Raw genomic sequence first — 14079 nt, forward strand, 5'->3', positions numbered from 1 at the left:
TAGGAACTTGTTGTGGAGGATACAGTAGCTTGAATATTTGCATACGGTGCTTCAAATGTAGCTCCTGCCATCTGCTGACGCTTTTAGGTGACTACAACAACATTTCCGCTGGCACATGAACACACACAAAGACTCAAATAATAGTAAAAGTAATAAAAATAGGACAAGAATAACCCGATGACATGAAAGACGACCGGGGATAATTGGTGAGTACCATCGTGTAGTGTGTAATATCTGTCGGCCAAGTCACGGCACGATTTTATGACTCCACAATCGTGTAATGTGACATAGTGACTTTCAGAACGGGCAGAAAAGTCGTGTAGTGTGTGTACCAGGCATAATGCAAGTCTTTCTGAGTCTGACCTGACTGTCAGCGAGTCCTCCTCCATCTATTGAGTTGTGGGGATTTTATTGACGGTCCTGCAGAGACTCCACCGTAGACAATGGCAGCATTTCTTCTACCACGTAGCTAGCCACAAGCTTCATGACTTCTTTCAGACGAATAGGTTTAACGTTATCTCCATTATTAGAACCAAAAGACCAGTGTTCTAAAAGTAACGGAAGTAACTGATGGCTTGTTTGAAAATGTACTCAAGTATCTGATTACTCAAACAGCAAACTAACGCATTAGGTTACTCGTTACTGCAAAAAGTAATCAAAGTACTCTAACGCATTACTTTGTAACGCGTTATACCCAACTCTGGTTAGTGCCCATGGCATCATGGCGAACTTGCACATCTGTGAAGGCACCATGAATGCTGAAAGGTACATACAGGTTTTGGAGCAGCATATGCTGCCATCCAGATAATGTCTTTTTCAGGGACATTCCTGCTTATTCCAGTGAGACAATGAGACACATTCTGCACGTATTCCAACAGCACAAAATATGACAACAGAAACGCCAGACTGTGTAGCAACTGAAGCTGAAAATCAAGCAAAAATGGTAAAGAATTTCACTTTCAAAACTTCAACAGTTTGTGTCCTCAGTTCCCAAACACTTATTGAGTGTTGTTAAAAGAAAAGGCGATGTCACACAGTGGTAAACATGTCTCTGTTTCAACTTTTTTAGAATGTGTGGCAGGCATCAAATTTAGAGTGAGTGTATGTTTACAAAAAAACAATAAGATTGATCAGTTTGAACATTAAAAATCTCGTCCTTGGACTGTGTTCAATTAAATATAGGTCAAAGGGATTTGCAAATCATTGCATTCTGGTTTTATTTATGTTTTACAGTGTCCTAACTATTTTTGTAGAATCAGGGTTGTACATGCAGTCAATTGACCAATTGTTAATCTTAAAATATTGATTGGAGCTACTTTAATTGATTGTCTTTTGTTTAAACAACCATTTATCTACACTATAATTATAACAAAAGCTCTGTTTACTTGAGTACATTGGAATCAGTTTGCAGTGATTGACTAATCAGCTAACAGAGGAATAATTTAAGCGCTAAAAATCCATCATAAAGTAATTTCCTGCAAGATATGTTTTTGAGAGCACATCAGCTGTATTTGCTGATAAAGATCACTGTAGAGTTTTGTTATAAAAATGAACACATGCAGTGTTTTACAGTGACAAGCCATGAATCATAGAGTTTCTACTCACTATCTCTGTCCAGAGTAATTTGGTTACTTTCCACCCAGGCGGAGCTCTCTGTCCCCAGCTGCGCCCGCACTCTGCCTCTATACTTTCCGTACTCAAATACGGAGATGTTAGGGCACATTGTGAAGTCACATTCAAGCGTGGAGATGTTCACACAGCCCACTTTGTAGTCTGTGACTGTGGATCTGTGGACAAAATACAGTGCTGGTTTTACAGATTTGCTAGAGGTGATGAAAAGGTAGAAACAGAATGGTAGTGACCAAACCTCTGAAGCTGACGGTGGGCTTGACAGCAACACAGTGTGTGTGTGTGTGTGTGTGTGTGTGTGTGTGTGTGTTTGACAGCGTGCTTCTGTGTGTAAATAATTTTCAGACAAAGCTAGCAGTACACCATGCTGTCAAATAAAGATTTAATCATCACATCAGCACAAATTATAACCTTAATTGCGGCTATGACTACCATGTTAGCAAAGAGATGCCTATCTAAACATAGAACAGACTTTATTGTCAATGCACAAGAAGTACAGTTAAATTTGCTGTGCCATGCCTGAAATAGAAAAAATAGAAAATAGACAATAATAAATACACAACACATACACATACACATGTACACAATCATTCCAATCAATAAATATAAAAAATAACATTAAAAGCAGTATTGCACAAGTGGACCCATTATTGCATGTTTGAGTTAAGCTGAATGATTCTCAATATAATTCACGACACAATGGTGGGGCAGTGTTTGATTCTGTTCAGAACATCCAGCTGTCACAGAGCATAAACATAAGTTTGTGTACACCTGATAAATCTAAGCCCAGTTTTCACTTTTTTTATGCCTCTGCACTGGTTAGCTATGGCTGGAGCATTATGTTTTCGGGCTGTCCGTCTGTCCCGTCCTTGTGAACACAATATCTCAAGGATGGCTCAAGGGAATTTGGCACAACTGTCCACTGGGACTTAATGTTGAGCTGATTTTGGTGGTCAAAGGTCGAAGGTCAAAAGTCAAGTCTATATAACCTCATCTGTCTCATTGTCGTGAATGTGGTATTGGGAGAAGGAGGAATTTCTTCAAAATTGGCACAGATGTCCTCTTGGACTTGTAGAGGAACAGCCTCTCTGGACTTCCCTTGAACCAGCATTATCAATGAACAAGACCCACCAGACCACCGGGGGTCAAATGTTTAGGATTCCACCCTGTATTACCCCGACTGGACAAAAACTTCTTTCAGCCATCCTTAGGCCAAAACGAGGTAGAAAGTCACTTGGAATGCCTCAAGTTTCAGATGCCATCCTAAAGTATCCAGCCTTGGGGCAAAACGCAGTGATGAACGACCCACTAGTTGTCGTGAGACAATGCTTCTTTGCTCTGCCACATCCTGTCCATTCGCATTGCCCCAGGAGAAATCACGCCCTCCCCTCTCTTACCAAATGTTTCTGTGTGACAAAATTGAAATGTCTGTTGGAAGTGAAATTATACATTTTATCCCTATTATGTGTTTGGAGTTGTAGAAATATAATTGGGATTTGTTAATCAACCTGTTTTCATGAATATGTGCTTCCTCATTTTGTTTTCCATCATATGTTACAACTATAGGTTGTTTTCAATTGTATTCATTTTAATTGGATGTTAAGAACCGATTTTGACCATAATGAGAAGAGTATGATCTGGTATAATAAGAAACATTAAGTTTCTTTTGAAATAAAGTAATCAGCCTGTTTTACAACTAAGAAGACTGCCTTATCAGATCCGCTCACTTTGGCTGGTTAAAAACATGTGCGCTTTGGTGCACTCGCTCTCTTGTGTGTTTCTCTCTCTTGTATTTCCGCTCTCTTGTTTCCTCTTTCTTGTCTCGCTCTCTTGTGCTCTTCTTCTTGTTTTTTTCTTTTGTTTCTTCTTTTTCGTATCTTAGCCTCTTTCGTATTTACGTTTGTTACGCTTTTATACACTGACGATCAAAGTTATTTTAAACTTTTAAGCTTTGCTTATCCAGTTTTCATTTATCTCCAGTGTTTTCAACATTTTTATGCGCGTTAATAATAACTTTGATAACAATATCGAACGGCCAGCGATGTTGTTTTCATCATTATTATAAGTGAGTAATTATAACAAAGTAGACAAGTGCCCTTTTCGACTTGCTTCTTCAACCAAAGATTCATCAAACCCAGTGGCTGCCAGCCACTTGCCACAGTGGTTCTCGTGCCAAAGCCAAAGGCTTTTTGCAGTGTTAGGAAACCGACGCTGGGGACACCCACAAGACTTCACAGGCTCAACCGCTCCCCCCTCCACAGTGCTGGAAAATCTGGGAGTTGCAAAGTGAAAGTTCGGGGCCCCAGGAGAAACGTCTGCATGATTCGCTGCTAAGAAGGGAGGTAACGAGCTCCCCTCACAGGTGACCCGCTGGGCAGTGGTGAGAGCTGATGTCAATTAGGAGATTTAATTATTTTATATTTAATTAATTAAGATTCCTTAGATAAATATTTTGCGCATTCCTGCGTTCCCAAGTTATCGTAACATACTCTCACTATCGCCAAATTAAATAACTCACATGAGTGTTACTTCTTGTTTTAATCAATTTATACATACTGTTGATTTTGTGTTATTTCATATTATCCTCATTCATTTATTCAGTTGTTACCCATTTAGCTTATATAAATTTTCATTTACCGGCAAGTCGTTGTCTGTGGATATTTCTTTTGAGTAGAAATTAAGATCACTGTATGGAGAATTCATACCCAGTTATTGAGATTGATTCATTATTGATAAGTGTGCTGACGAATTAATAATTGGTTTACGGAGTTATTAATCTGATTAGTCGCTTCCCTCATTAGGAGGGTGGTGACCCAAACTTTATTACGAGTGCGAACATTCTCAAAAAGTAATTTCTCCTACAGACTAAACAATGAACTGAGCGGATTTTGGTGGTCAAAAGCCATCTTATGAACGTAATACCTCAAGAACAGCTTCAGGGAATATCTTCAAATTTGGCACAAATGTTCACTTGGACTGAAGTATTTTAGAATTGTGTGATCATAAATCTGGCCATAAATCAACTATTCATATGCTAATAATAACAAAACTTCACACATATGTCTAATAGGATAAATAATCAAGTGATGAAATTTTATATCCAAAAGGTCAAAAGTCAGCTTTACTGTGACATCATACTGTTCTGCATAAAATACTTTTAATACATTATTCAATGTCATTTTAGGGACAGAAGGGGCTGATTGTAAAGATCTTCTGTGCTGTCAAGGGGACAATGGATGTGAGGCATCCACAGACCTAGATGTAAACTTTAGGAGAAACTTGACTGGTGCGCGGAGGCATACAACTGCAGGCCAGTATTTCTAGTGAGCTGTGTTTTGGTCTCCACCGACTCCTGAGGTGCTAAATACTGCACTATTTTCACCAGCTGGTCTCCAACTGTGTTTGTTGCTTGGTGCTGAGCAGGGTTTTTTTTATGGAAAGCATCTGTCTGTTGCTGCTGGAAACAGGACTGATGAGAAAATTATCTCTATAGCTTAAGATGTTAAGCTATCAGTAAATGAAATTACTCTGATTGGCAGTTCAGCTCCATGAATGTAATGGGAGAACTGGACACAGCATTGGCAGCAGGGCCCCATTTATTCCTTTTAGAGAGTTGCTCAGTGGCCCATGATGCTAAAATGGTATAACTGCCATGTAAAAAATGACCAGGATGATCTGCACTGTTTCCACACTGTGCAGCCCATAGAGCAGGCACACTAGAGACTTAAGCAGCTGAGCGCTACCAAGTGCAGCAGAGTGTTTTACTTCCACCAGCTGAGTGGCTGACTTCCAGTTCAGCGCTCCACTAACTTGAATGAGGATCAAATGATTTAATCTTGCGGCTCGTTTAGACTTTCAAAATGTTATCAGACCAAATCAATCAAATACTCACTGTAAAACAAATCATTTCATGGGGGTGGTGTCACTCAAAAAAAAAAATTTTATTCATTGGTTAGCTGATGTCTCTTCCCAGTGAGTATACCTCGGTATACCAATTCAGTGGGAAAAAAGTATTTTTGGGCCACAGGACATCACATGACGGACCCCAGAAATTGCAGTCCCACTGTAGTTCAGCTCAGCACACTAGAGGAAAAACTGAGGGGAGGAAAGTAAAGAAAGAGCTTAAGCAATCTGAAAGGAATTGGCAATTAACCAAACTGGAAGAATGTCATTTAATCTGGGCAGACAGTCTCAAAACGTATAAGAGGGGCTTCCGCAATGCCAGAGCAAACTATTACTCAGCTTTAATAGAAGAAAATAAGAATAATCCCAGGTTTCTTTTCAGCACTGTAGCCAGGCTGACTGAGAGTCACAGCTCTACTGAGCCTTGTATTCCTTTAGCCCTTAGCAGTAATGATTTTATGAGCTTTTTTAATGACAAAATTCTAACTATTAGAGGCAAAATTCATGACCTCCTGTCCTCAGATAGTACCTATCTGCCCTCAAACACAGCTGTAAGACCTAATATATATTTAGATTGCTTCTCCCCGATTTCTCTTCAACAACTGGCCGCAGTGATTTCTTCATCTAAATCATTAACGTGTCTCTTAGACCCCATCCCAACTAGGCTACTTAAGGAAGTCTTACCTTTAGTTAACACTCATATATTAGATATGATCAATATATCCTTATTAACAGGCTATGTACCACAGTCTTTTAGCTGTAATTAAACCTCTCCTAAAAAAGCCCACCCTGGGTCCAGAGGTGTTAGCCAACTATAGACCAATATCTAATCTTCCCTTTCTTTCAAAGATCCTTGAGAAAGTAGTCGCAGTCCAGCTGTGTGATTTTCTCCATGATAATAATTTATTTGAGGAATTTCAGTCAGGATTTAGAGTGCATCATAGCACTGAGACAGCACTAGTTCAAATTACAAATGATCTTCTGATTGCTTCAGACAAAGGACTTGTCTCTGTACTTGTTTTATTAGATCTTAGTGCGGCGTTTGACACAATTGACCATCAAATTCTGCTACAAAGACTGGAACACTTAATTGGCCTAAAAGGTTCTGCACTAAGCTGGTTTAAATCTTATTTATCTGATCATTTTCAGTTTGTTCACGTTCATGATGAATCATCCTTACGTACTAAAGTTTGTTTTGGAGTTCCGCAAGGTTCTGTGCTCGGACCAGTCCTATTTACTCTATATATGCTTCCTTTAGGTAACATCATTAGAAGTCACTCATTTTCATTGTTATGCAGATGATACACAGTTGTATTTATCGATGAAGCCAGAAGAAAGTAATCAATTAACTAAACTTCATAATTGCCTTAAAGACATAAAAACCTGGATGAGCACCAATTTCTTTATGTTAAATTCAGACAAAACTGAAGTTATTGATCTTGGCCCCAAACAACTCAGAGACTCTTTATCTGATGACACAGTTTCTCTAGATGGCATTGCTCTGGCCTCTAGCACTGCCGTAAGAAACCTCGGAGTAATATTTGATCAAGATTTGTCTTTTAATTCTCATTTAAAACAAACCTCACGGACTGCATTTTTTCATATGCGTAATATTGCGAAAATTAGGCCTATCCTGACCCGAAAAAATGCAGAAAAATTGGTCCACACTTTTGTTACCTCTAGGCTGGATTACTGTTAACTCCCTATTATCAGGTAGCTCTAGTACGTCTTTAAAAACTCTCCAGCTAATTCAGAATGCAGCCGCATGTGTACTAACAGGAACTAAGAAACGAGATCATATTTCTCCTGTTTTAGCTTCTCTGCACTGGCTCCCTGTAAAATCCAGAATTGAATTTAAAATCCTACTGTTAACTTATAAAGCTCTAAATGGTCAGGCTCCGTCGTATCTTAGAGAGCTCATAGTGCCATATTATCCCACCAGAACACTGCGCTCTGAGAATGCAGGGTTACTCGTGGTCCCTAAAGTCTCCAAAAGTAGATCAAGAGCCAGAGCCTTCAGCTATCAGGCTCCTCTCCTGTGGAATCATCTTCCTGTTGCGGTCTGGGAGGCAGACACCGTCTCCACATTTAAGACTAAACTTAAGACTTTCCTCTTTGATAAAGCTTATAGTTAGGGCTGGCTCAGGCTTGGCTTGTACCAGCCCCTAGTTAGGCTGACTTAGGCCTAGTCTGCCGGGGGACCTCCTATAATACACCGGGCACCTTCTCTCCTTCTCTCTCTCTCTCGTGTCCTATTACTGTATCTTGCTAACTTGGCCATTCTGGATGTCACTAACTCGGCTCCTTCTCCGGAGCCTTTGTGCTCCACTGTCTCTCAGGTTAACTCGTATTGCAGCGGTGCCTGGATAGTGTGACGTGTGTGGTTGTGCTGCTGCCGTGGTCCTGCCAGATGCCTCCTGCTGCTGCTGTTATCATTAGTCATACTTCTACTGTTATTATACACACATGATTATTGTCACACATGTATACTATCAGATATTAATATATTATTATTAATTATAATATTACTTTCATTAATGTTGTTATAAGCTACTGCCATTACCGTCTATCCTGCATCTCTCTCTGTCTCTGTCTCTCTCTCTCTCTTTCTCTCTCTCTCTCTCTCTCTGTCATACAGTTTACTGTTAATTTATTATGTTGATCTGTTCTGTACGACATCTATTGCTCGTCTGTCCGTCCTGGAAGAGGGATCCCTCCTCAGTTGCTCTTCCTGAGGTTTCTACCGTATTTTTTCCCCGTTAAAGGGTCTTTTTTGGGGAGTTTTTCCTTATCCGCTGTGAGGGTCCAAAGGACAGAGGGATGTCGTATGCTGTAAAGCCCTGTGAGGCAAATTGTGATTTGTGATATTGGGCTTTATAAATAAAATTGATTGATTGATTGATTGATTGATTTACTTACATCCAGAACATGCAACTACGAATCAGCATGGTAGATGAAAATTCTGATTTTCTTGTAACTGGTCTGATCACAGCACTTCAGAGAAACGGAACAGCATGAATGATGAAGCAAAAAAGTCTATTCATATGCAAAATAGCATGTAATTGGCCCACAGCTACTGAGTGCTTACCAGAAGAGTGGAATTTCCAAGTACTAGTGGACGAGCAAAACTTTGCTTTTGCTTTTAGTTGTGTAAATTCACACTGTCTCTATACTCTTGGCTTTACACAGCTCACCAGTTTCAGAATTTTAACACTAAAAGAAGATTCAATCTCTTTCAAATAAATGCTGACCCTCATCCCTGGATATTTCTTCACAGGTTTCATAAGATGTGGATATAATTATCTGCTGCCTTTGTCTCATATGATAGTAAACTGGGTTTCATACTGGACAAAAACAAACAATTTGAATATAAAAACTGCAATGTCTCAGGGTCTAACAACTTGTGATGGTCGTTTTTTATATTTTCTGATGTTTTCTGATAAATTGATCGATCTAATAATCAATAATGAAAATAATCCATAGTTGCAACTCTAGAAATCAGCTGTAGTTTTAACCTTAACAGTCTTTGATGGCTGTGCAGTAATAACAGACTGACAAAGAAGCCAGTGTTTGCAGAACCACAGAGGGTTTTATTGGTGCTAAGAGTGGTGTTGACTCACTTGTACTCAGTTGTGTAGATCAGGCTGCTGGCTGGCTGTTCAGGTGAATCCCACCGCAGCACCAGGTTCAGGTTATAGGAGGTCAAGTGGACATTTGTGGGTGTGCTGAGGACTCCTGATACCACTGCACAGGCCAAACCCAAATATGGTAAAAAGTTAGTAGGATCACAGGTCCACTCAGGAATGGATATAACAGTCAGTTTTTTTAATAATACAAAACATGTCATGAGCTGAGCAACTGTACTTGAAGGTTTTCCATTGAAAAAACCCATATTAACGACAGGCTCTTTTGTCTTTGCGATCATCATTATTGTGTGGTGATCATAATGTTGCATCTTTTATTGGCTCATCATTTTGTTCTAATTATGTTTCCATTAAAGCCACAAAAAACCTGTTGTTTCCATATCAGTAAATGTATTTTTGTTCCCCAACTTCATTTATTGGTTTTTATTACATGTTTACAAAATTCAGCTACACTTATTCATTCAGTGAACACTCATTATTTGTGAACTGACCCCTCCCAATGGTACTAGGGTGACCATATTTTGATTTCCAAAAAAGAGGACACTCGGCCGGCCACGACATAGCCTACTTAAATGATACTCGCAGTTTACTCAAAGATGCCTTATAATTTTAATATATTTAAAATTTATATGTATGGATAGAAAATTCAATTATATTACAAAATAATATCTCTCAGAGACAGAAATTCAGATAGGCCCCAATAGGGGACACATAAGGCCCGTTTCCACCGCAGGAACTTCGGGGTAATTTTACGGGGCCGGGGCCGTTGGTGCGTGTCTCCACCGCAGGAACCACCCCCTAAGGACAGAGTTCCGGAACTTTTACAGGGGCTAAACAAGTCTCTGCCTCGGGGTAGGTACTCAGAACGGCCCCGAAAGACTCCTGGCTGGGGCTTGGGGATTACTTGGTGCTGACTGGATATACTCAAGGAGGGATGTGACGTGAACAGAAAGCTACAAAATAGCTGGCATTTTTAAAACTCAGCAGATGAGGGTTAGCTTGTTCATATAGCTTCCGCCGCCATGTAAAAAAAACTCACTAAATGGCCCGTGAAAAAAATATTTTTTCCAGCGGATATCTTAGTTACAACATGATTGAGCTAGCAAAGCAGTTTTGTGTTGCTATGTGTGGTATTTATTCAGTTATGGGAAATCACGATGTCTAGAAAGCATCAGTAGTGGCTGCAGCTGACAGGGACAGCTCACAGCAGCATCTGTTAAAAGCCTCCCGTTGTCGGATACGACATGAAACTACTCCAGTTAGCTCAATCATGTTGTAACTAAGACATCCGCTGGAAAAACTATTTTTTTCACGGGCCATTTACTGAGTTATTACAGACACCGCTATCGGCTAACAGCTAACAACGTCCCTACGTCGCCCCGGTCAAAATGGTCGCGCAATGATTACGTCACATCCAGAGCCCGTAACTTTACAGGAACCTTCCTCGTACTCCGCTCTCTCAGCGGAGACACGGCGGTTGAGAGAGCCGAGCGAGAGGACGTTCCTGTAGTAGTTCCTGCCCCCCAAATAGTACCAGGAACTTCATCAGTGGAAACGGGTCTATACACACACTAGAGTGTGGTGATCTGAGCCCGACGGTACCCGAGGGGTCGGGCTGGGTTTGGTCAAAAATGTAGCCTAGCTATGAATTGTATTTGGGCTCGGGTCGGATTCGGTCAGCTTTCAGTGAAAATGTAGTGTAAAAATAAATAAAATCCTATTGTCTGTCCTGTTTATTGCTTGGGCACTGTTATTTACGTGACAACACCTGAACATAACACACACAGACACACATTGGCTGTTTGTTTCTACCTCTCCCCTCGCTGGAAGTCTCGGACCTCCAGCTGCCCACCTCAGCCTTGATTAAACACTGAAAATAAAATAAAAGAGGGAGACAGGTTTTTCCTATTTTATCTTATTTTGTTATATTTCTCCCACTCCTTTCGCTGGAAGCGTCAGACCTCCCGCCGCCCGCTCCTGCCGCCCGCTCCCGTCTCAAACACGGAGGTTTCCCTCTCCGCTGAGCACCCACGGCGCACGCCCGGCCTGTTAAATAGCCTGTAACCATAACAACTGTGTGACACAAACTCAGTGCTTTGGTCACTAAATAATGTCGGGCTCAGTTCGGGTTCTGACAGAAATATGCGCCTGTGCCGCACTCTAACACACACACAAACACACGGAAAACCGGACATTATCATCAGTTTATAAAAACCCCCCGGACGCCCCGGACGGGATGTGAAAAGTGGACATAGCCGGGCAAAAGAGGACGCTTGGTCAGCCTAATTATGGTACACACCCAGTGTAGAGCAAAACAAAAAGTACAGGGCAGAAAAGTACAGGGAAAATAAAGATGAAGAAGAAGAAGAAGAAGTAAAGCTCAACATAACAATGAGTCAAAGCAAGCAAGACAATTATATTCAGTCCAAAGCAATGACAGGTCATGGTATTAACATATGTCAGAGAGGGATTCCATGTCTTTTCAAATGCATTATAAGTGCCAGACAAGGTCAGCCTGCTTTTTTCAAGTTTAAGAAAATGCAGTACCTCCTTAATCCAGCCCGTGTGGGTAGGCAGGACTGATGATTTCCACTTTAACAATATCAGTCTCCTAGCTAACACGGTTGTAAATGCTATTATGTTCTTATTAGCAGAAGAGAGAGTGAGAAAAGAGAGCAAAGAGGGCAAAACACCAAATAGACCAGTAATAGCATGAGGGACCACATTCTCCCCATCCACCCCATATAGTGTGGCAAAAATCTCAGTAATAGTAGTGGTAAACAGTAAATGTAATCAAGAAATCCTAATGACAAAACAGTGGCATCATTAGGCCTGGGCGTCTGAGGCTAGGGCCTGTAATGTTTTATGAGTAGCCCCAGGTCTACATATATAGGCAATAGGCCTATATAATACTACTACTACTACTACTACTAATAATAATAATAATAACAATGAAGAGCCCCAAATGTACTCATTACATGTATTACAGGCCCTGAATCTTTAAACTAACCAAAGCTGACAAATAAATGTGGTGCAGTATAAAGTACAATATTTCTCTCTAAGATGTTAAGGAGTAGAAGTATACAGTAGCATAAAATGGAGACACTCAAGTTAAGTACAAGTACCTCAAATTTGTTCTTTGGTACACTACTTGAGTAAACATGCTTAGTTAATTTTCCACCACTGTTAACATAAATAAATTTAAAAACTATTGTTACAGCTGTAGTCTATAAATGTTTAATGGTAGCAGTTGCGAAGTACTGGCTTTTTTAAAGATTATTATTTTTTGGCATTTTGCCTTTATTGGACAGGACAGACTAAGAGTGACAGGGGGAGAGAGACAGAGGATGACAGGCTGCAAAGGGTCATGGGCTGGAATCAATCCTGTGGCCGCTGCGCCAAGGACACAGCCTTTGTACATTGGGCACGTCCTTGACTAGGTGAGCTAGTGGGCACCCTGCAAAATTCTCTTTCTGCTCAATACCAATACAAATAATTAACAACTAGTAGGCTAATATTTTTTACATGACAATTCAAAATTAACCTGGAAACAGTATCTTAAGTACATATTTACTTTTTTTAATGATTAAGATGTGTACTTTAAATGTAAATAATGTTCCAGAATGCATAAAAAAAGCATCAAACGGAGAATGAGCTACAGAGGTCCAGACTTAGCCCCAAATGTCTTCAAATCCCAGAAACGCCCTTCTGTACTTAAGAAAAAAAAACTTTAAAACTAACAGCTCCATATTTGATGTACTTGGCTGGGGTCGTCCTTCTTAAAGGGAAGATGGTTCCTCGTAAGCTGTAGTTACAGTAATAAGCCCAGCACACATTCTGTATGATTAACAATCAAGTGACAAAGCTGAATTGTTTACCTCTGGATCCGCATAGTGTTGAAAACGTCAGGGCAAAGGCACAAATAGAGGCTGACATGTTATCCGCAAGTCTCTTCTGTCAGTTTAAAAAATAATTTAGCTGAGCACTGTGGGTGACCGAGTCTGTTTCATATCTCATGTCTGTATTTCCTGGTATCATTCAACGGGGGGGGGGGAGTCCGCGGAAACGAAACTCACTACTGCACAGAAACGTCTGCGGCTTCAGGGAATCAGCCTATCGGTGACCGTTGAAAAAAAGAGGCACTCGTGTTGTCGTGTAAACAAGACTGCTCTTCAAATATAAAAAGTAGGCTCGTTCGAGATGAGCCAGGCCTGCGCAGATTCTATCACCGGCGATCGGCTCACAATGCATGTTTTGTGTCCGACTTCATTCCGACTTGCTCTGACGTATTACAAAAGTGGACGGTGATAAAATCGCGAAAGCGAGTGAAATCGTAGCTTCATGAAGCAGTGAACCTCTTTGACACAATTCAAGAATGACACACAAGGCTCGTTCGCGATGAACTGCGCCTCGTCTGGAAAGTGGACGAGAAGGCGGTTGCAGCAGGGGGCGGTGACAAAAAGTCAAGTCGGACAGTTTCCCGACAATGTACAGCAGCCTTCAGTCCGTACAGGAAGTCACAGAAACACTATGCTACATCCTGTCCCATATGATGTCGTTTTTTTAAAATGTTACCAGACCCATCTATCAGTTTGTTTTCAGTCTCCAGTTGTTTTAATTACAATAGGTTGATTTCTTAAAATGCTTTACAGGCGATCTGTAATTTATTTTCATGGTTCACCCTCCCTTTTACATTAATTTTCATGTGAATCAGCATCATATCAGTTTGCTGCTGCAGAGCAGACCTGTCCCCTCAACTACACAGGCTAAATAAATTTTGTCTGACTACAAGGTTCATATTTTAAGACTGCAAGTCTTTGTGATGTTAAATACTTAAATAACTAAAACACTCTCATGTTAATATACAGCAGCCTCTGTATAGTTTATGATGGATATATCTAGT

At 40.5% G+C, this 14079-nt stretch overlaps 1 protein-coding gene across 1 annotated transcript in view; it reads right to left on the reverse strand.

Annotated features, from left to right (window-relative positions):
• LOC117251233 (interleukin-10 receptor subunit beta-like) overlaps nt 1-13610 on the reverse strand; it is a 64327-nt gene extending 50717 nt beyond the window's left edge. The window contains exons 1-3 of the mRNA XM_033617335.2: nt 13055-13610; nt 9153-9276; nt 1606-1787 (exon numbers count right to left, since the gene is read on the reverse strand). Of these exons, the coding sequence (XP_033473226.1) occupies nt 1606-1787; nt 9153-9276; nt 13055-13112 (364 nt within the window). The 5' untranslated portion in view covers nt 13113-13610. The remainder of the gene's footprint in view (nt 1-1605; nt 1788-9152; nt 9277-13054) is intronic.
• Between the last annotated feature and the right edge of the window lie 469 nt (nt 13611-14079).

Source organism: Epinephelus lanceolatus, chromosome 14 (genome assembly GCF_041903045.1).
Source record: "Epinephelus lanceolatus isolate andai-2023 chromosome 14, ASM4190304v1, whole genome shotgun sequence".
Classification (NCBI taxonomy): Eukaryota; Metazoa; Chordata; class Actinopteri; order Perciformes; family Serranidae; genus Epinephelus; species Epinephelus lanceolatus.